Consider the following 20,843-nt stretch of genomic DNA (forward strand, 5'->3'; position numbering starts at 1 on the left):
AAGGAAAAATTCTGATTTTACCGAGAATTTTTTCCACCATTTCCAACGCAATGCTAATCACAGAAAATATTAACACAGCAATCTGAATGAAATAATATTTTTAATAATAGGTCCCACACTATTTAATATGTATAATCATAATTATTAGACACATATTAGATTGAACCGCACTATAACAAACAAGGAATTAGACAATTAGTAGTCCCAATTCAAATAACAAAAATAGTTAGACAACAAAAAAACAAACATAAGAGTTAAAGTCTGGATCTGACTAGTCATCTCTCAACCTAAAATTGATAATTTCTTAACAATATAAACCAAGTCAGCCAACCCTCTTATACATATATTAATATGCTCGAATCTATAGCACTATGAAGAACATCTGTATAAATTTATCTGATCCCAGATATTAAAACTCTTTGATGTGTTTGGACGGCAATTTCTCAAATAATAAATTATTTCACAAACGCGGTTTTTTTTTTTTTTTTAGTAGAAGATTTAAGCTAGAGCTTTTTGTGTCGTCCTCTATAAATAAGAAGCTCCAAAGATATACTTGTCTCATCTTCTCTCAACTAGTGTTTTTCTTTCTTGCTTTCATATTGCTGATCTTGTTGTTCTTGTTCTTCTTGAATAGATGTTAGTCAGTTGCTTTAAAATGACAAAAAGTGGTGTCTTGTTTACTCTCATTACTCTTAGTTTCTGCTACCTTGCCTTTGCATTTGAACCTGCACCCCTCCAGGATTTCTGCGTCGCAGAAACTAATAGCTCAGGTATATTGCTTATCCATCTATATACTAACCCAGTCCGTGTTTATGAGCTAATGTTGCACTATTTCTATTTGGATTTTGAATTTGAGGAGTGATTTGTAAAGCAAAAGTTCACAAATCCAACATTCAAATGTAGCCGCTTGTCGGGTTTGATAAACCTTTTTTAATTAATTTTTTTTTATCTAAATTTTTTATGAAAAAAAACATATTTTTAAAAATTATCTTTTTTTAAGGCATTTGGAAAAAAGGGTGGTCACAAGCCATGACTCACAATTGATACTACTTGTAGACTACTAAAGATAAATATTTATTTTCAAATTACTTACATTATTTGCTGCATATTAGTTAAAATCTGCAAACTAGTTAAATATCTCACAATTGATACTGCTCATAAACCACTAAAGACAAGTGTTTTTTATTTGCAAATTAGTTACATTATCATATATTTATTATTAGTAGTTAAAATCTTCATGGTAGTGAAACATGTTCTAGTTCTAGTTCTAATCATTGTGTTCATTGGCAGCAAGAGTGAATGGTCTAGCCTGCAAGAATCCCATGCTAGTTGAAGCCAATGATTTCTTCTTTAGCGGTCTCCATATTACAGGAAACACATCAAACTCTGTTGGGTCGAAGGTCACTCCAGTGACTGTGGCTCAGCTAACAGGGCTCAACACCCTTGGCATCTCAATGGCACGCATTGACTATGCTCCATGGGGAATTAACCCTCCCCACACCCATCCTCGAGCCTCTGAAATACTCACAGTTTTAGAAGGCTCCCTTCATGTTGGATTTGTTACCTCAAACCCTGATAACCGCCTCATTACTAAGGTCCTCCAGAAGGGTGATGTGTTTGTCTTCCCAGTGGGACTTGTTCATTTCCAACATAATGTTGGGTATGGACATGCAGTAGCAATTGCCGCGTTGAGCAGCCAAAACCCAGGAGTCATAACCATAGCAAATGCAGTTTTCGGATCAAATCCTCCCATTGCTAGTGAAGTTCTCGCCAAGGCGTTCCGAGTGGACAAGAACGTGGTTGATCAGCTCCAATCTAAGTTTTAAGACAGCAACAAATCAAGGGTAGTGAAGAAAATTTTATATATTTGTTTCATTGTTTGATTTATCTCATGTTTTGATTGCTTGATTTCAAAGAAAAAAAAGAAGAAGCATATTCCCATGAGGAAATAATTTCATGGAGATTCTCTAGCAAGTTCTTTCAATTGTATTTGTTTTTTGTTATTTTTTTTTTCAATTAATACTATTAATTAATGACAATGTTTCTACTGTTTCCTGATATTGCTTTCTATAAGAAGTTTTTAGTATGATTTAAATTGGCATAGAGAAGACACATAAAATTTCCACTTTGAGGGCAAGTCATGGTTCCCTCTGCAGTATAATGTAAATTAACAATTAGATTTTGGAAAAAGTAAGAAATTAATATAACTCCAATAAAAATTAAGTTATAGTCAAACACAAAAACTATGCAATTGTTGCCTGGATGAGCAACCCAAATTAAACAGATACATTATATGGGGTAATTATTTTGATATTTGTAAACATTATTCTTGAGAAAAAAAAAAAAAAAAAAAAAGGCGAATTACACTAACAGTCCCCATAATTTGGGAGTTGTGTCACTTTGGTCCCTGATTTTTCAATTATGACACATTTGACCATGAATTTTGAATCTTGTTCCAAATAAGGATAATTGAAGATATCATTGCTTAATTTCAAGGGCAAAATAGTCAATTTGATAAAATATAAACTAATTTGATAGAAATAAATGTCAAAAAAATATTTTTGAATTTTTAAAAATTATTTTTACCCACCAAAGATAAAATTATATAAAATTGATAAATCTTTTAAATATTTATTTATTTTATCAAATTAATTTTAATTATGTGTTTGGATAATGATCATGTAATGGGTGGTTGCTAGGATTTTAATATGTAATCGGTATATTTAATATATGAAATGTTTTTAGTTTTGGATTTTTTGATTTAATAAATTTGTTTAATAATGATATCAAAATTGTCGCCATATTTGACTTTTTAAAAAATAGAAGCTAATTTAATGAAAATAAAAACAACCCTCATTACATGATCATCATCCAAACACATAATAAAAATTAATTTGGTAAAAATAAATAAATAAATAAATGTCTAAAAGATTTATTAATTTTACATAATTTTATCTTTAGTGACTATAAATAATTTTTAAAAATTCAAAATATATTTTTAACATTTATTTTTCAAATTAGTTTATATTTTATCAAATTCACAATTTTGTCCTTGAAATTAAATAATGGTATCTTCAATTGTCCTTATTTGGAACAAGATTAAAAATTCAGGGTCAAATGTGTTACAATTGAAAAGTTAAGGACCAAAGTGACACAACCTCTAAACTATAGGGACTGTTTGTTGGTGAGAGTGGGGTGCAAACCACTGTTGGTGATTCACAAAGAGAGGTTTAATAATGAACCAAACTGAAATTAAATTCACTCACAACAATTCTGAAACAAATACAGAGCATAAACACACTCTTCTCTCTTTTATTTTCTTTCTCCCATACACTCTGAAACCTTACAATAACATAGCTATATATAGATGAAAACATACAATGTGAACGCATTTATTTCAAGTATAGCTATCAGTGTGAATGCATTCAATGCGGATACGGCTATTAACCACCACATTGAATGCAGCAACCAAACTCATTTAATGCAATCAACCAACTCATTGAATGCAGCCAACCAACCAAGATTACTTCACAACATCCCCCCTTAATCTTGATTTTTCATGCTACTTCATCCCGAGCATTATCTTCATCTTCATTCTGTTGAACAGATCATTTTTTCAATGGCTTCGTGAAAATATCTGCAAGTTGATCTTGAGATTTGCAATAAATAATTCCACCTCTTTATTTTTCACATGCTCTCGGATGAAATGATAGCGGGTGTCAATATGCTTACTCTTTTCATGATAAACTGGGTTCTTTGCCAATGCAATTACTGAGCGATTATCAACATAGATCTCAGTGGGTTTTTCTTGTGGAAATCCCAAATGCTTCAGCATGTTTCGTAACCATATTGCATGACACACAGCTGAGTTGGCTGCAACATACTCAGCTTCGCAAGTTGATAATATCACAATGGCTTGCTTCTTGGATGACCACGTGAAGGTTGTATCTCCCGTAAAGAAAGTAAATCCCGTACTACTTTTCCGTTCATCCAAGTCACGTCCCCAGTCGTTATCTGAGTAGCCAGCAAGACTAGAATTATCAGTTGGCTTATAGAATAAACCATCATCGACTGTACCTTTGATGTAGTGAAGAATCCTCTTTGCTGCATAATGGTGTGACTGATCCGGTGTTTCCATATATCTGCTAATCAGTCCTACTCCATAGAGTATGTCTGGCCTAGTGCAAGTAAGATAACGAAGACTTCCAACTAGGCTCTTGAAATAAGTTGGATCCACATCACCTGCCTTCGTACCTTTTCTGAGCTCCACTCCACTGTCTACAAGAGTGTTCACTGGATTGCAATTCTCCATTCCATCTCTTGAGAATTTCCTTGGCATAGCCACTTTGGAAAATAAAAATTCCATCTTTTCTTTGTTCCACTTCAATGCCAAGAAAATGAGCCATCAATCCAATATCTGTCATTTCAAATTCTTGGACCATGTTTCTTTTAATGTCTTTGAATATGGTTGGATTGTTTCCGGTGAAGATTAGATCATCAACATAAAGACAGGCAAGCAACATGGTTCCATCAGCTTCCTTCTTCAAATATAGTGCGTGCTCATATGGACATTTTTCAAAACCATTGTCATGAAAATACTAATTAATTCTAGTATTCCATGCACGTGGAACTTGCTTCAATCCATAAAGTGTTTTCTTCAATTTGTACACTTTGTCTTCATGCCCATTCTGAACATACCCCAAAGGTTGTTCAATATAGATTTCTTCTTTAAGGAAACCATTAAGAAATGCAGATTTCACATCAAGTTGATAAATCTGCCACTTGTGCTGGGCAGCCAAAGAAATCATTAGCCAGATAGTCTCCAATCAGGCAACTGGAGCAAACACCTCTTCATATTCAATTCCAGCTCTCTGCTTGTAAACTTTTGCTACTAACCTTGCCTTGTAGCGTTGCACTTCGCCTTGTGCATTCCTCTTTGTCTTGTATACCCATTTCACTCCAATGGGTTTGTGCCCCTCAGGTAGACTGGTAAGCTTCCATGTGTCATTTTTCTCAATGGCATGAATTTCTTCATCCATTGCTTTCTTCCATTTATGTTCTTGGATGGCTTCTAAGAAGGTAAGTGGATCACTATCTGCAAGTAAGCAGAACAAATTCAGATCTGCTTCTTCTGTAGCTTCATATATCTCATGCAAATTTCTCATTGGTCTTGGTTATTAGAAAAAGCTATCATCTGATGCTGATGATGATACAGCACTTCTATGAGAAACTGGTGATCTAGGTGCAGGTATTCTATGTGGAGGAGTTTGTGGCTCATCTTAAACTTCTCTTGTACTTTCAACTAAAGCTTTTGATGTTTCATCTTCAAGAATGAGTTCTGCATCTTTTACAACTTCATCTTCATTCTAGTTCCAAGCTTCTTCTTCTTCAAATATCACATCTCTACTCATGATCACCTTTCTGGTAATGGGATTATACAACTTGTATCCCATTGTTCTGTATCCATATCCGACAAGGATACATTTTTCTCCCTTATCATCGAGCTTGGTTCTTCTTACTTCTGGAATCTTGGTGTATGCAACACACCCAAATATTCTGAGATGGTTGACACTTGGCTTATGTGAACTCCAAGCTTCTTCTGGAGTCATAGAATGAAGGCTCCTAGTTGGGCATCTATTTAGTAGATACACAGCACATGATACGGCTTCAGCCCAAAATTGCTTGGGCAGTCCCTTTCCTTTCAACATGCTTCTTGCCATATCTAAGATTGTGTGATTCTTCTTTTCAGCAACACCATTCAGCTATGGCGTATAGGATGGGGCTGTTTGATGCTTGATTCCATGCTCTTTGCAATAATTCTCGAAAGCATCTGATGTATATTCTCCACCTTGATCTGATCACAATGTCTTGATGTAGTAGCCGCTTTGCTTCTCTACAAAAGCTTTGAATTCTTTGAAGATACTGAACACCTCCGACTTTCTTTTAAGAAAGTATACCCATGTCTTCCGGCTATAATCATCAATGAATGTGAGAAAATATCTATTCTGTCCATTTGACATCGGCTTCAATGGACCACACACATCAGTGTGCACTAGCTCCAGTGGCTTTGTTACTCTCCACTTCAATTCTTTGGCAAAGCTAGTTCTGTGATGCTTGCCAAGAATGCAGCTTTCACAGACCTCATTAGTATGAGCAATATGGTGGAGCCCTTTCACCATACTCTTGCTTGACAATAGCTTCAAGCTTCCAAAGTTGAGATGTCCAAACCTCAAATGCCATAGCCAGTCTTTGTCTTTGATAATGGCACTTAAACACTTTGCAGCATCATGTTGGATGTTCAATGCAAACATCCGATTCTTGGACATTCTCACCCGAGCGATCAAATTACCATGATTGTCTTTGATGGTAAGATGACAATCTTTCATGCTGATGTCATATCCTTTCTCTAAGAGTTGTCCCATACTCAAAATTTTGTTCTTCATAGTAGGAACATAATAAACATTGGAGATGTAATCATGATCTCCATTCTTGAGCTTGATCAGAATATTACCTCTTCCTTTCACTGGAGTCTTTGAAGAATCACCAAATGATACTTGTGCTTGTATAGTCTCGTCAGGCTCAACGAACAACTCTCTTTTACCACACATGTGATTACTGGCTCCCGAATCTAGATACCAAACATTGTTTTGGTTTTCAGTGTCTCCATGGTGGACAAACAAAACTGTAGGTCCAACTTTATTTGTTTCCTCCTTGGCAAAATTTGCTTGCTCTCCGGCTTCTGTTGTTGTTCTACTTCGGCATTCATTGCTGTAATGCCCGAACTTGTGGCACTAGTAGCACTGAACATTGCTTTTGTCAAATCGTGGTCGGTTGTTGTAACCACCTCCTCTACCTCTTTCTCTTCCTCTTAGAGCAAGGTCTGGTTGACTTCTTCCTTCTCTGGCTGGACCTCTTCTGCCACTTCCTCTAAAACCAGAACTTCGGTTATTGTAACCACGGCCTCTTCCTCAGCTTCTTTGTGATGTCCCCCTTTGCTCATTTCTGTCATCTCTGAAAGACAGCTTTGATTGAAGAGCTTACTGTAGAGAACTTGAGGGAGTTTTCTTGTTGATCCTTTGTTCATGAATCTCAAGTGTGCCCATCAACTCATCGGTGGTCATGGCACTGAGATCCATCGACTCCTCTATTGCTACAACCACATGCTTGAACTTGGGACTGAGTGATCGAAGAATCTTCTCTATTACTTGAAGGGATTCCATCTTCTCTCCATATCTTCTCATCTGATTAACAATGGTCAATGTTCTGTTAAAGTACTCAGAAATTGACTCATTCTCACTCATGTGCAACATTTCTTATTCATCACGTAACACCTGGAGTCGAACTCTGATCATCTTCTCAATTCCATGGTGTGAATTGCGAAGAATACTCCATGCCTCTTTAGAGGTTGTTGCTACTGAAATCTTCTCAAAACTTGACTCATCAATGCCTTGATAGAGTAGATACATAGCCTTTTTATCTCTCTTCCTTGAATCTTTTAATGCCGTCTTCTGAGCGTCATTTAAATTTCCTTCATCTTCGAGAGTAGTTAGCTCGTCATATCCTCGATCCACTTACTCCCACAAATCTTGTGAGGCTAGTAGAACTTGCATTTGAATACTCCAATTTTCATAGTTCTTCTTGCTGAGTTTTGGAAACTAGGGCTGAAAGAAGTTGTTTGTGTTGGCCATTGGTTGTCTTTAAAAAATCTGTAAATTTTTAGAAAGGAATTTACAAATTCTGACCATACAAATGTGTCCGGAATACTCCAAATAGTTGGAAAGCACTATTGGATCACCAGAAACAGACTTCAAACGACTTGGATCTAGCAAAAAATAACTAAATGGCTCAGATCGGTGGAATCTGGGACTTCTGAGAAGCACTGGATAATTTTTTGGATCAGATGACATTAGTGTGACGTCAGTAGCTGGGCGGCTCGACTCAATTGGCGACTTGGCGGCGTGACTCGGTCTTTGGCCTGGCGGCGCGGCTCGGCTCGACTCTATTTGCTTGTCAAAACAAAAATTAATTTTGAAGTGCTGTTGCCGAGTTTCGAACGTTGGCCCTTGGAAAATGGAAGTGAGAGTCAACCACTTTACCAAACAAAGTCCTGTGTTCTTATGTCTCAAGTTATATTATTTAACTTAACTCTTCTTCACTCTGTCTCCGTCATCTTCTTCCTCTAGCAGCGCGTACGCGTGGGAGCACGTGAGAACAGCGTCAAGATGCCCGTAGAGCGCGTACGGGGCCTTCTGATCTGTGTTTTTGAAGCAGTTTTCACGGTTGTTCTCGTCTCGTCGGGAGCTTCAAGCTGATGTGATCAAAAATGAATTTCAACCACTTTGATTTCTGGACAATTTTTGAAAACACACTCTGTTCTTGAAAATTTTGCAGAATGTCTGCAAATTCAAGCTACCTTCGACTCTGATACCACTGTTGGTGGGAGTGGGGTGCAAACCACTGTTGGTGATTCATAAAGAGAAGTTTAATAACGAACCAAACTGAAATTAAATTCACTCACAACAATTCTGAAACAAATATAGAGCATGAACACACTTTTCTCTCTTTTATTTTCTTTCTCCCACACACTCTGAAACCTTACAATAACATAGCTATATATAGATGAAAACATACAATGTGAACGCATTTATTTCAAGTACAGCTATCAGTGTGAATACATTCAATGTGTATACGGCTATCAACCACCGCATTGAATGCAGCAACCAAACTCATTTAATGCAATCAACTAACTCATTGAATGCAGCCAACCAACCAAGATTACTTCACAACACTGTTGGTATAATTTGCCCAAAAAAAAAAAAAAAAAAAGTCTACAAGGAAACAACCACAAAAGCAATTAGAAAATTAGCAAAAATTGTAATTTAAGTTAAGAAGCTCATATTTAAAACTGGACGATTGAAAAGTATTTATAAAAAAAAAAAAGGCAACGAAAACATAATTTCTAGAAAACTTAATTGCAAAACTTAAACTTTTCTAAAATTAGAAAATTACCAAAAAAAATGAGTTAAAAGCTCAAATTCGGATACTATAGTAGCTTGAAAATATTTCTTTTAACAAAAGAAAATAAAAGAGAGGCAACGAATTTGAAATTTTAGGAAAATGTAATTGCAAAAATAGCACTTTTGTAAACTTAAATATTGTAAAATTGAAAACTTAAACCACGGAATTTGCTCAAAAAGTTCCCTAGATCACAACAAACTCGTGAGTTTTGACAATTGATGTTTTTTACCACAGTGGCAGTGTGTATGTGTAAAAAGATGTATAGATAAAATAAACAACAAAATAAAAATAATTAATTCATAAAATAATTGTATAAATTAAATTCTGAATCAATTGCTTACAAAAATTATAAGTTGAGGCTTGTGTTAGACACAATCTCCTTAAAGTAGATTTCGCCCTCGCTCCGGTGCTTCAAGATTTACCGGCGTCTACCTCACAAGATGCAACGACTACTCCTTGGTTTGCAGTACTACAAACTTAAGTCTGGCGAACCAAAACTATGCTGTGATTCTCTCTTTTTCTTCCTAAAAATAAATGTAAAACAGATGCAGAAAAGAAGAAGATAGAAAGGGAAGAAGAATAACGAAATTCTCAAGAAAAAAATTGGATCAAATGAAATACTGGATGACAAGCTTTATATAGGAGAACTTGTGGCTTTTCAGAACAGGTGTCAACAGATATAAAACCTGTTCGGATAGATTCAACAGGTAGAAAACTTGTTTGGACAAATTTGAATAGAAACAGATTTGTTCGGGTGGAATTTCAACAGGTATGAACCTATTCAGGTGGATTCTAACATATATGAACCTGTTAAGGTACAAGGAAAAATTTGGACATATTTATTTTGAATTTTGAAACCGTGATTAAAAATTAAATAAATAAAATACTAATGTTTTTGGTCCAAAAAGATAAGTACTGGGTCAGACAAACCCAACCTCACACCACGCACCGCCCGACTAGACGAACAGCAACGGCGGTGGCGATGCACGCGTGCGTTTTTGTTTTGGATCCAATGGATCTAGCCCACTTGATCCATAACCTCACCCTTTTACAAACTTGGATGGCCCTTGGGGCCCATCCCAAGTATCCCAAGTTAAAGTTTATATACCCATATAAATCCTTAAGCTTTTTCAATATAGGACAAGTACATTTCACAAATGTGCAGGAAATCCACCTAAAGCCATTTCCATGAACCCAAAAATGCACGTTGAATTCTCATTCATCCAAAAATAGTTTTGAGAAACCAAATACACAATGCTATTCACTACATGGCATTAAACATGAACCCAATTAGTAACATTAAAAATAACTCTTGGGTCCTACCTTAATTAATGCTCAAAGTTAGCAAAAAAATAAGGTTTTTCCAAAGCCATTTTCCAACAATCCCCCACATGAATGGAATTCACGATAACGGACATGCAACAAGATGTAGTCAAAGAAAGAGTACATTAAGAAAATACACCACATCGAGATAGGTAGTTTTTGGTTTTCAACCTCCTTTAATGAAAGCCTATCAGACTTACTGGCTAACCAGTGGACGCGATGCCTTGAACTGTTTAACTATTTGTGTAAGCCTAGATAATATACTACACATAGTGTATCTGCAAACACAGTTTGGTTCTCACAGTTGTGTTCATTTTGTCCCTGAACAACACCTGGTAATTCATGAGTGCTCTAGAGAATTTAGCCTTTTCAATTCTCACAAAACCGATCCAGTTCACACTCATATATGTGACTTCTTATTAAGAGTATCTTGTTATACCCCACTTGGATGTCCAAGCTATAAGAATCATTAAAAGCAAAGCTTATCCTATTAACGCTACAGGTATCACTTTTCTTATCATTGAAATGGGTATGAGAAAACCTCTCTTAGTGGTACGTGAAGTCATCCATAATTTGGTTGTCCCTTTGAACCTATGTAACGCCCTCAAAATAATAACATTAAACCCATCAATATAGACATGCATTGATATATAAAAGCTCCACTTTCTTCTATTCATCAGAGTTCCATTACCAAAAATATTACATGTTAACAATAAAAGCAAATGCCCTAAAGGCTTACAGCTTTCCAAGTTAACACTTGGTTACAACAAAAGAGTACTAACTCATTTACACATTAAGCCCTTGGCTTGAATATACATGTAATACATCAAAGAAATAAAACAACAAAAGTCTACCCGCCTCTAGCCTCCCAAGCTATGTCCTTGGAGGTGGCATGCTACCTGTACCTGAAAATGATATTCCCATATAGGGTGAGCCACAGCCCAGTAGAAGTACACTAAACCAAATATGAACAATGACTAAAAGATTAGCAATTGATAGATGGCAAACACTGGTGTTTTCCTTATCACACTTTACAGTTTCATGACATACAAGTCCATGTTACAATCCATTTTCCAATTCTGTTCAATTCTCAATTTATAACCATGGCTCAGAACCTGGCCAAACAACTCATATGAGGCAATAACTCATATTAAGCACTATCTCATTTCATAATAGATAAGCATACTAGCTATATCATACATCAACAGATAAGCATACAAGCTATATCATCACTTCTATAGATATGCATAAGAGCACTATCACACTTCCAAAGACAAGCATATGAGCTCTGTCAACACATTAATAGATAAGCATATGAGCTCTATCTATGGAGCCCATCCCATATCTCCTCCCAACAACATCCGGTTTAGAGGTCCATCCCTTATCTTCCCCTAAACCATGGAGGACATCCCCTATCTCCCCCAACACAACACAATGCATATAAACAATAATTATACACATCATCACACAACACATAAATTTAATGTATTCTTTCAACCGTCATACTCAATGACATATTCCAGTGATTAGTTTCAGTTTACCTAATCATCATGCATTGTCTACAACAATCAAGACTATCCTCCACCGATAGCCCAAAACAGTTATTTCTATACAGAAAATAAATGCAACAATGGATATATAATCAACATTTCAACCAGGTGAGTGATAAATGATCCAACTACACCCTTTAACCCCTTCCCTTTCCAATTTCCACATTTTCAAATCAATCCCTCATTACCAACAATTAATTATACAAATTAATCAATCAATGTAATTAGGGCATTTTCCATAATTAACATTACAACCCTTAGGTTCCATTTTCATTAATGTTTCAACATTAATTTCATTTTTCCATGCCAAACATGCATCTAGGTTTTATATAGCTAAAACCCCAACTTTTGTAAATTTACACAAAAGCCCCCAACTATCACAAAATTACCAAACCAATCCTAACATCTCAGAATACTAAAATTTAAAGACAAAGTCCATAGTAAGGAGTAGGTTATCCCTACCTCGAAATTAGAGCTCGGGTGGAGAAGAGACCAAAACCAAAGTGCTCCAAAGACCAAGATTTTCAGATCAAAACGACGCCCTCGACGATCAATACAACTTTTACAAAGGCCGAAGAGAAGGAGGACACTCTAACTAGATCAAACCCTAGAGAGAAGGGAGCTTCTAGAGAGAGAGGCTCTCAAAAATGGTTTTTAGAAAAAGTAGGAGAGAGAAAGAAAAGCAAAAAGTGATTTAAAATCACCCAGCGGATAACTCATATACGTATGACCCGCTCGAGCGGAGAACACAACGCTCGAGCGCCAAGAACAAAAATCTGAACACGCTCGAGCGCAACAAGGCCCGCTCGAGCTCCAATACACAAGAATAAAGCACTTCCGCTTGAGCGCGAAAACCAGTCCGCTCGAGCGTAGATTTCTCCCTCCCAGAACTTATACCCAGAAAGTACTACCCGCTCGAGCGCCACCAAACCCGCTCGAGCTCTACCGCTCGAGCGTAAACAAACCCGCTCGAGCGTAAAAATCACATCTGCAGAAGTTTTGCAGAAACACGAAATACTGGAGGTATGCAATCCCCGCTCGAGCGCAAGAATACCCGCTCGAGCAGATCGCCTAAAAACTGAACAACAAGGAATTGAAACCAAGGCCTAACCAACCTGTAACAACCCTGCTCAAAACATCCTAAAACTCAATCAAGTGGAATTAAAGGACGACAACAAGATGGATACCACTACCAACTTCACGGAACCGAGTTCGGAACACAGCAGAACAGTAGAGGAACAACCAGGATCGCTATAACCTAGATCTTGGGATCTCCAGTGAACTAGGTTAAGTTGCCATTATGGCGACTTTTAAGTAATAGGCTTTAATCTCATTCCCCGCGATAAATAGTACACTTGCTCTCTGGCTAGCCCATTAGTCAATGGATTCACAATATTCTCTCTTGACTTTACATATTCTATGGAAATTATTCCATGTGAGAGAAAATGCCTAACGGTATTATGTTTTCGACAAATGTGTCGAGACTTATCGTTATACATATGATTTTGTGTCTGTCTTGCTGCTTTACTATCATAGTGAATGCATATAGCTGGCACAAGTTTAGGCCACATTGGAATGTCTTATAAGAAATTACGAAGCCATTCTGTTTCTTCTCCTGTTTTATCTAATGCTATAAACTCAGATTCCATTGTCGACCTTGCTATGTTTGTTTGCTTGGAGGATTTCTAAGAGACTGTAGCACCTCCCAAGGTAAAGATGTATTCACTAATGGATTTTGAGTCTTGAGTATCCGATATCCAATTTGCATCGCTGTACCCCTCAAATATTGCTGGATATTTGATATAATATAATTCATAATTCTGGGTATGTCTTAGATACCTAAGTATCCTAATTATCGCTTTCCAATGATCGGATCCTGGATTACTTGTGTACCTGCTTAATTTTCTTACCGCATAGGCTATATCTGGCCTAGTGCAATTCATTAAGTACATTAAGCTTCCAATTATCCGAGAGTACTCTACTTGTGATATGTCTGCACTTGTATTTTTTGACAAATGAAAACTTATGTCAACAGGTGTTTTAGCAAGACGGTCGTCATGCTTTCCAAATTTCTCCAAAATCTTCTCAACATAATGAGACTGAGATAAAGCATATCCTTCAGATATTTTAGTAATTTTTTTTCCTAGAATTATATCTCCTACTCTCAGATCTGATATGTTTTTTGTTAAACATTTTATTTGTGGATTTCATTATGTCATTATTGCTTTCAATAATGAGCATGTCATCCACATAAAGACAAACTATGACATAGCAGTTGTCTATGCTTTTAACGTAGACGCATTTGTCATATTCATTTATCCTAAAACCATAAGAAAGCATAGCGTGATCAAACTTTTCATGTTATTGTTTCGGAGCTTGTTTTAATCCATAAAAGGAATTTGACAGGTTTACAAACCTTTTTATCTTGGCCGGGAACTTGAAACCCTTTCGGTTGTTTCATTTAGATTTCCTCATCTAACGCGCCATTTAAAAATGATGTTTTAACATCCATTTGATCTATCTCTAGTTTATACAAAGCTGCAATTGCAATTAGCATGTGAATAGATGTTATTCTTGCCATTGGTGAATAGGTGTCAAAATAATCAAGGCCTTCCTTCTACCTGTATCCCTTAACAACAAGTCTAACCTTGTATTTATCAATTGAACCATATGCTTTTATTTTTCTCTTGAATATCCACTTATATATAAGAGGTTTACAGCCTGGTGGAAGATCCACTAGTTCCTAAGTATGATTTTGCAAAATGGATTCAATTTCACTATTCACAGCCTTTTTCCACAATGGAGTTTCAGAACTTGACATTGCTTCCTTGAAGTTTTGAGACTCATTTTTTAACAAGTATGTCAAAAAATCTAGACCAAATGATTTAGAGATCCTAGCCCTCTTACTACGTCTAGGTTTATCTGCTTCATTATCATTTTGGCCTTCACTGCCACCCATAACAGTATCAAAAGTTCTTTTATTTGAACTTCTCTCTTCAGTTTCCTTGCAAGGAAAAATGTGTTTGAAAAACAACGCATTCCTTGACTCAATAACAGTGTTTACATGCATATCAGGATTTTTAGATCTATGAACTAAAAATCTGTATGCACTACTATTATTTGCATAACCAATATGAACACACAATCAACAGTTTTTGGTCCTATCTTAGTTGTTTTAGGACTAGGGATTGCCACTTTGGCCAAACACCCCCACACTTTGAGTCAACTGTAGGCAGGTCGTCAATCTTTCCATACTTCATAAGGTGTTTGGTTGATTTTCTTGTGGGGTACCCTGTTAAGGATAAAGTTAGCAGACAAAATCGCCTCTCCCCCACAAGTTCTGAGGTAACCCTGAACTAATCAACATGGCATTCATCATGTCTTTAACAGTTCGATTCTTTCTTTCAATAACTCCATTTGACTAAGGAGAATAGGGTGCAATGGTTTGGTGAATAACACCATGTTCATAACAAAATTCTTCAAATGGTATATCATACTCACCACATTTGTCACTTTTCATTACCTTAATAGTTTTGCTAAGTTGATTGTCAGCCTCAAGCTTATATTGCTTAAAAGTTTCTAAGGCCTCATCTTTACTTCTCAATAAGTAAACATAATAATATCGGGTGCAATCAACAATAAAAGTAATAAAGTATTTTTTACCTTCTCTAGTTAAATCACAAATTTTAAATCACAAATGTCTGTGTGAATTAAATTTAGAGGTTCAGTACTTCTTGCTACTTTATTAAATGATGCCTTGGTGAGTTTTACCTCAATGCAAATATCACATTTATGATTAGGATCAAACTCTAAGTTTGGCAAACATTCTAAAGAAACAAGTCTACGCAAAAAATTAAAATTTACGTGTCCTAATCTACCATGCCATAAAAAAAAGACTCAGCAATATAAACAGAAGATGTGTTCTTATTATTAATAGCCAAATTAGATACAACAGTAAACCCATCACTCGTGTAACCTCGCCCCACATACATTCCACTCTTGGAGAGAACAACCTTATTAGATTCAAAGACTAATCTAAACCCTGATCAACAATGACCCAGAAATCAAATTCTTGCAAATCTCTGGTACATGGAGTACATTGTTAAGAGTGAGTTCTTTCCCCGAGGTCATTTTTAGCACAATCTTTCCTTATCCTTCCACAGTTGATGTGGAGGAGTTTTCCATAAAAAGTTGTTCTCTACTGTCCACCACTTTGTAGGTCGTGAACATCTTCTTTTCTGCACATATATGGCGGATTGCTCCAGTATCTATCCACCACTCCTTGGGATTGCCCACCAAATATACCTCAGAGACTATTGCAGCAAGATTGATGTCTGCCACTCTATTAGAAAGATAAAAATCCTCGGTTATGTTGGCTTGTGCTGGCTTTTTTCTTGAACTCTCTCCATCCTTAGGTGACAATCCTTAGCGCGATGTCCATCTTTGTTGCACACAAAACACTTGTCTTTGAACCTGTTGTTGAACACGTTGTTCATCCCTTTGTTGATCTTACTAGTGGATCCTTGTTTAAAACCACTGCCATCATGTTTCCGCTTCTTGTTGTTGAATCCTGGCCCTTGTCTATGTTCCACAACATTTGCTTTAGCCTGTATGATATGGTTTCTTGACTTCTTGTCGGTACCATAGTTGTCCTCCTCAATTCTAAGTCGCACTATCAGTTCTTGCAATTTCATCTCCTTGCATTTATGCTTTAAATAATTCTTGAATTCTTTCCTAGATGGTGGCATTTTTTCAATGATTGTCGCTACTTAGAAAGATCCACTGAGAACCAACCCTTCCACATGTATGTCATGGAGAATTAATTGGAGATCTTGAACCTGACTAATAACCGTCTTGGAATCCATCATTTTAAAATCCAAAAAACGGCCGACAACAAATTTCTTTGAACTGGCATCTTCTGTCTTATATTTATGATCTAGAGATTCCTACAATTCTTTTGCAGTACTTTTGACACTATACACATTATATAGTGTATTGTCCAACCCATTGAGAATATAATTCCGACATAGAAAATCACCATACTTCCATGCATCGATTACGGTAACCATTTTCCGGTCAGTTTCTCTCCCATTCAGTGCCAGAACTTTTTCATGAGTGAAGTGAGCCAAATTTAATGTCGTAAGATAAAACATCATCTTTTGTTGCCATCTTTTAAATCATTTCCATTCTGGCTTATCCCCATGATTTACCGATACTACCGGAGTCATCACTAGCACAACGGGTGTGTGGGTGGGAGTACGAACAGTCGCAGTACTGTTTGTTTTAGTAATCATATTTCTGACGAAATAAAAATGCACCAATCACAAATTTATACAAAATAGAATTTACACAAAATATACAGAATAATATTTTGTAACAAAATTTCAATGATAAACAGTCTATGACTACTATGTTATCAAAGAAATTATTAAACAGTATATTACTACTATTTAAGAAATTAAATAGTATATGACTATTATTTAATGTTGCGAAACAAAATATTCATTTTGTAGTGGAAATATTTACATGACATATGTATATAGAAACTCTATACTGTGGGTTGAGGTTGTCTAAAAATTATTGGTTGGTCAGGGATACCAACTGGTCTTCCTCTAGCCAATCAAAATCTTTATGTCTCTCATGTTCCTCAATCATCCAACATAGAACACACCTAGGGTACCACGTGGCTATACCCAAGACCAACGAATAACTTCTCAAGTTGTCTCTAGTATTGACCAATTCAGTGGCTTGTGAATCCACGATTTGCTCCTTTTGGACACGTTTATTTGGCGAATTAAGTTAGATGAAATTATGAGTACAGTGAAATTGAATGAGGAGCTTAGTAATATGACGGCATTAAATGTTAAATAAATGTGTTTGTTTGTGTTGTGGTGTGGTGGTATTAATTGATTGGAATTAAATCTGTGAAAATCCATAATTACCTTTCTTCCATTATTATAGTCATATAGGCTAAAGGGTAAAATGGTCTTTTACCGATTAATCCCGTAAGTTGCATCTCAATCCCATGTGTTTCCAAACTTTGTTAGTCCCTCCATAGTGTAGGATTATTGCTCCAACAGGAATATATTAATACCCCCACACATTTCCTAACCAAACATGATATGAGTAGAGCCCACCTCTCTTATACTCCAATTCCCCTCCCTAAACCTCCCATCAAACATGACCTTCATGTTAAATCATTTAATAATAATAATAATTTAAAAAGTAAAGAGAGAATAAGATTTAGGGAAATTCTAATGTACACACCTTTGAGAGAGGTGTATCATATACACCTCTACTTACGTCATTTTTTTCTTTAATTGTGACCAATTTTCTTATTTAGGTTTCGTTTGGTTATGTGGGTTGGGACTAAATTAGCTATTAAAAAAAATAAACTAAAAAGTCAGTAAAAGAATATGTCACGTCCAAATTATAATCATTTCTCTTTTTTTCTCACAAAAGTCAAAAAACTCAAAAAGTCATATAGGCTAAAGGGTAAAATGGTCTTTTACCGATTAATCCCGTAAGTTGCATCTCAATCCCATGTGTTTCCAAACTTTGTTAGTCCCTCCATAGTGTAGGATTATTGCTCCAACAGGAATATATTAATACCCCCACACATTTCCTAACCAAACATGATATGAGTAGAGCCCACCTCTCTTATACTCCAATTCCCCTCCCTAAACCTCCCATCAAACATGACCTTCATGTTAAATCATTTAATAATAATAATAATTTAAAAAGTAAAGAGAGAATAAGATTTAGGGAAATTCTAATGTACACACCTTTGAGAGAGGTGTATCATATACACCTCTACTTACGTCATTTTTTTCTTTAATTGTGACCAATTTTCTTATTTAGGTTTCGTTTGGTTATGTGGGTTGGGACTAAATTAGCTATTAAAAAAAAATAAACTAAAAAGTCAATAAAAGAATATGTCACGTCCAAATTATAATCATTTCTCTTTTTTTCTCACAAAAGTCAAAAAACTCAAAAAGTCATATAGGCTAAAGGGTAAAATGGTCTTTTACCGATTAATCCCGTAAGTTGCATCTCAATCCCATGTGTTTCCAAACTTTGTTAGTCCCTCCATAGTGTAGGATTATTGCTCCAACAGGAATATATTAATACCCCCACACATTTCCTAACCAAACATGATATGAGTAGAGCCCACCTCTCTTATACTCCAATTCCCCTCCCTAAACCTCCCATCAAACATGACCTTCATGTTAAATCATTTAATAATAATAATAATTTAAAAAGTAAAGAGAGAATAAGATTTAGGGAAATTCTAATGTACACACCTTTGAGAGAGGTGTATCATATACACCTCTACTTACGTCATTTTTTTCTTTAATTGTGACCAATTTTCTTATTTAGGTTTCGTTTGGTTATGTGGGTTGGGACTAAATTAGCTATTAAAAAAAAATAAACTAAAAAGTCAATAAAAGAATATGTCACGTCCAAATTATAATCATTTCTCTTTTTTTCTCACAAAAGTCAAAAAACTCAAAAAGTCAAACCAAACAAACTTTTTAGTGCCAAGTTAAAAAAAATTCTAACTCCAAAAAGCCAACTAAAAAAAGTTTTTCCAAACGACAACTTAGTTACGACATTATTTTAATTATAACTTATGAGATCTTTAATTATAATGACCTATTTTTATTATATATATATATTTTTCGAAAAAAATATACAACAATTATAATTTTAGAAAAATAACACATTCCCTCCAATCCTACATTTTCATACCAATAGGATTTATTACAAATCTCATTTTGATAATACAAACCATTCATTTTATACGGCCCTTCGTATATATCATCCCTAATGAAAATTAAATCGATCCAATAATTGCAGTCTGTTTAATATATCATGTTTGTCTTTTAAAAAAAAAAAAAAAAATGAACGACAAGTGTTCTTTTTAAAATAGACAATCTATTTTTTTGTAACAAATGCAATAAAATGAGTATGTTACGATTATTGGATCGGCTTTTTTTTTCTTCTTTTTTTTGTGTGACAAATGCAGTAAAAATGATATATATATATATATATATTTATAGTGATGGTATACACAAAAAATCCTATAAAATAAACGATTCATATTATTAAAATAAGATTTACGATAGGCCCCACAAGGCCGAATATGGAAGCCCAACCTTTTTTTAAAAAAAAGACATCAATTTTATTAGATATAAATTCGATGAATGACTGCATTGCAAATCAAAATACTTTTTTTTATTTTTTTTTCATTCATCTACACAAATTTAAAAAATGAACAAATTCTGAATGGGTTTCTCTGCTTTTATTGATTCAATATGACCTGGATTTCTCTCTCTATAGCTTGGAACAAAGTCCCTCTTCTCACTATTTCTTCTTGGCTTTGATTAGGGCTGCAAATGAACCGAGTTGTTCATGAACAAGTTCGGCTCAGCTCATTAAGGGCTCGGCTTCACCCGGTTCGTTTAGTAAACAAGTCGAGCTTGAGCTCGACTATTAGGCTCGTTTAGTAAACAAGCCGAGTTTGAGTTCGTATAAACTCGGCTCGTCAATCTCAGCTCGTTTATCTTTATTTAAATTATCTAATAAATATATTATTTATATATTAAATAATAATATAAATACATTATTTATATATTAAATAATATAAATAATATTTTTTATTTAAATATTTTTATTTAAATAATATAAATAATATTCAAAAAATTGTCGAGCCGAGCTCGAGTTTCATTAATGTTAACAAGTTGAGCCGAGCTGAGCTGGAGCCCAATTTCTTATCGAGCCGAGCTCGAGCTCAATAAACGAGCTCGATAAGTAAAGGAGCCAAGCTCGAGCTCAACAAAGATCGGTTCGGCTCGGTTCGGTTCATTTGTAGTCCTAACCTTGATTGTGGGCTTTGATCAAAAATTTATTTTTCTTTATTGGGCCTTTTTTGTTGATTTAATGCTTGAA

General features: G+C 35.3%; 1 protein-coding gene across 1 annotated transcript; it reads left to right on the forward strand.

Annotated features, from left to right (window-relative positions):
- Positions 1-583: 583 nt before the first annotated feature.
- LOC114289473 (putative germin-like protein 2-1) lies at positions 584-2,058 on the forward strand. The gene is made up of 2 exons (XM_028233208.2): positions 584-770; positions 1,291-2,058. The coding sequence occupies exons 1-2, from the start codon at positions 635-637 to the stop codon at positions 1,824-1,826; spliced, it is 672 nt and encodes a 223-aa protein (XP_028089009.1). The 5' UTR covers positions 584-634; the 3' UTR covers positions 1,827-2,058.
- Positions 2,059-20,843: the final 18,785 nt, after the last annotated feature.

Source organism: Camellia sinensis, chromosome 7 (genome assembly GCF_055761805.1).
Source record: "Camellia sinensis isolate YWXY chromosome 7, ASM5576180v1, whole genome shotgun sequence".
NCBI lineage: Eukaryota > Viridiplantae > Streptophyta > Magnoliopsida > Ericales > Theaceae > Camellia > Camellia sinensis.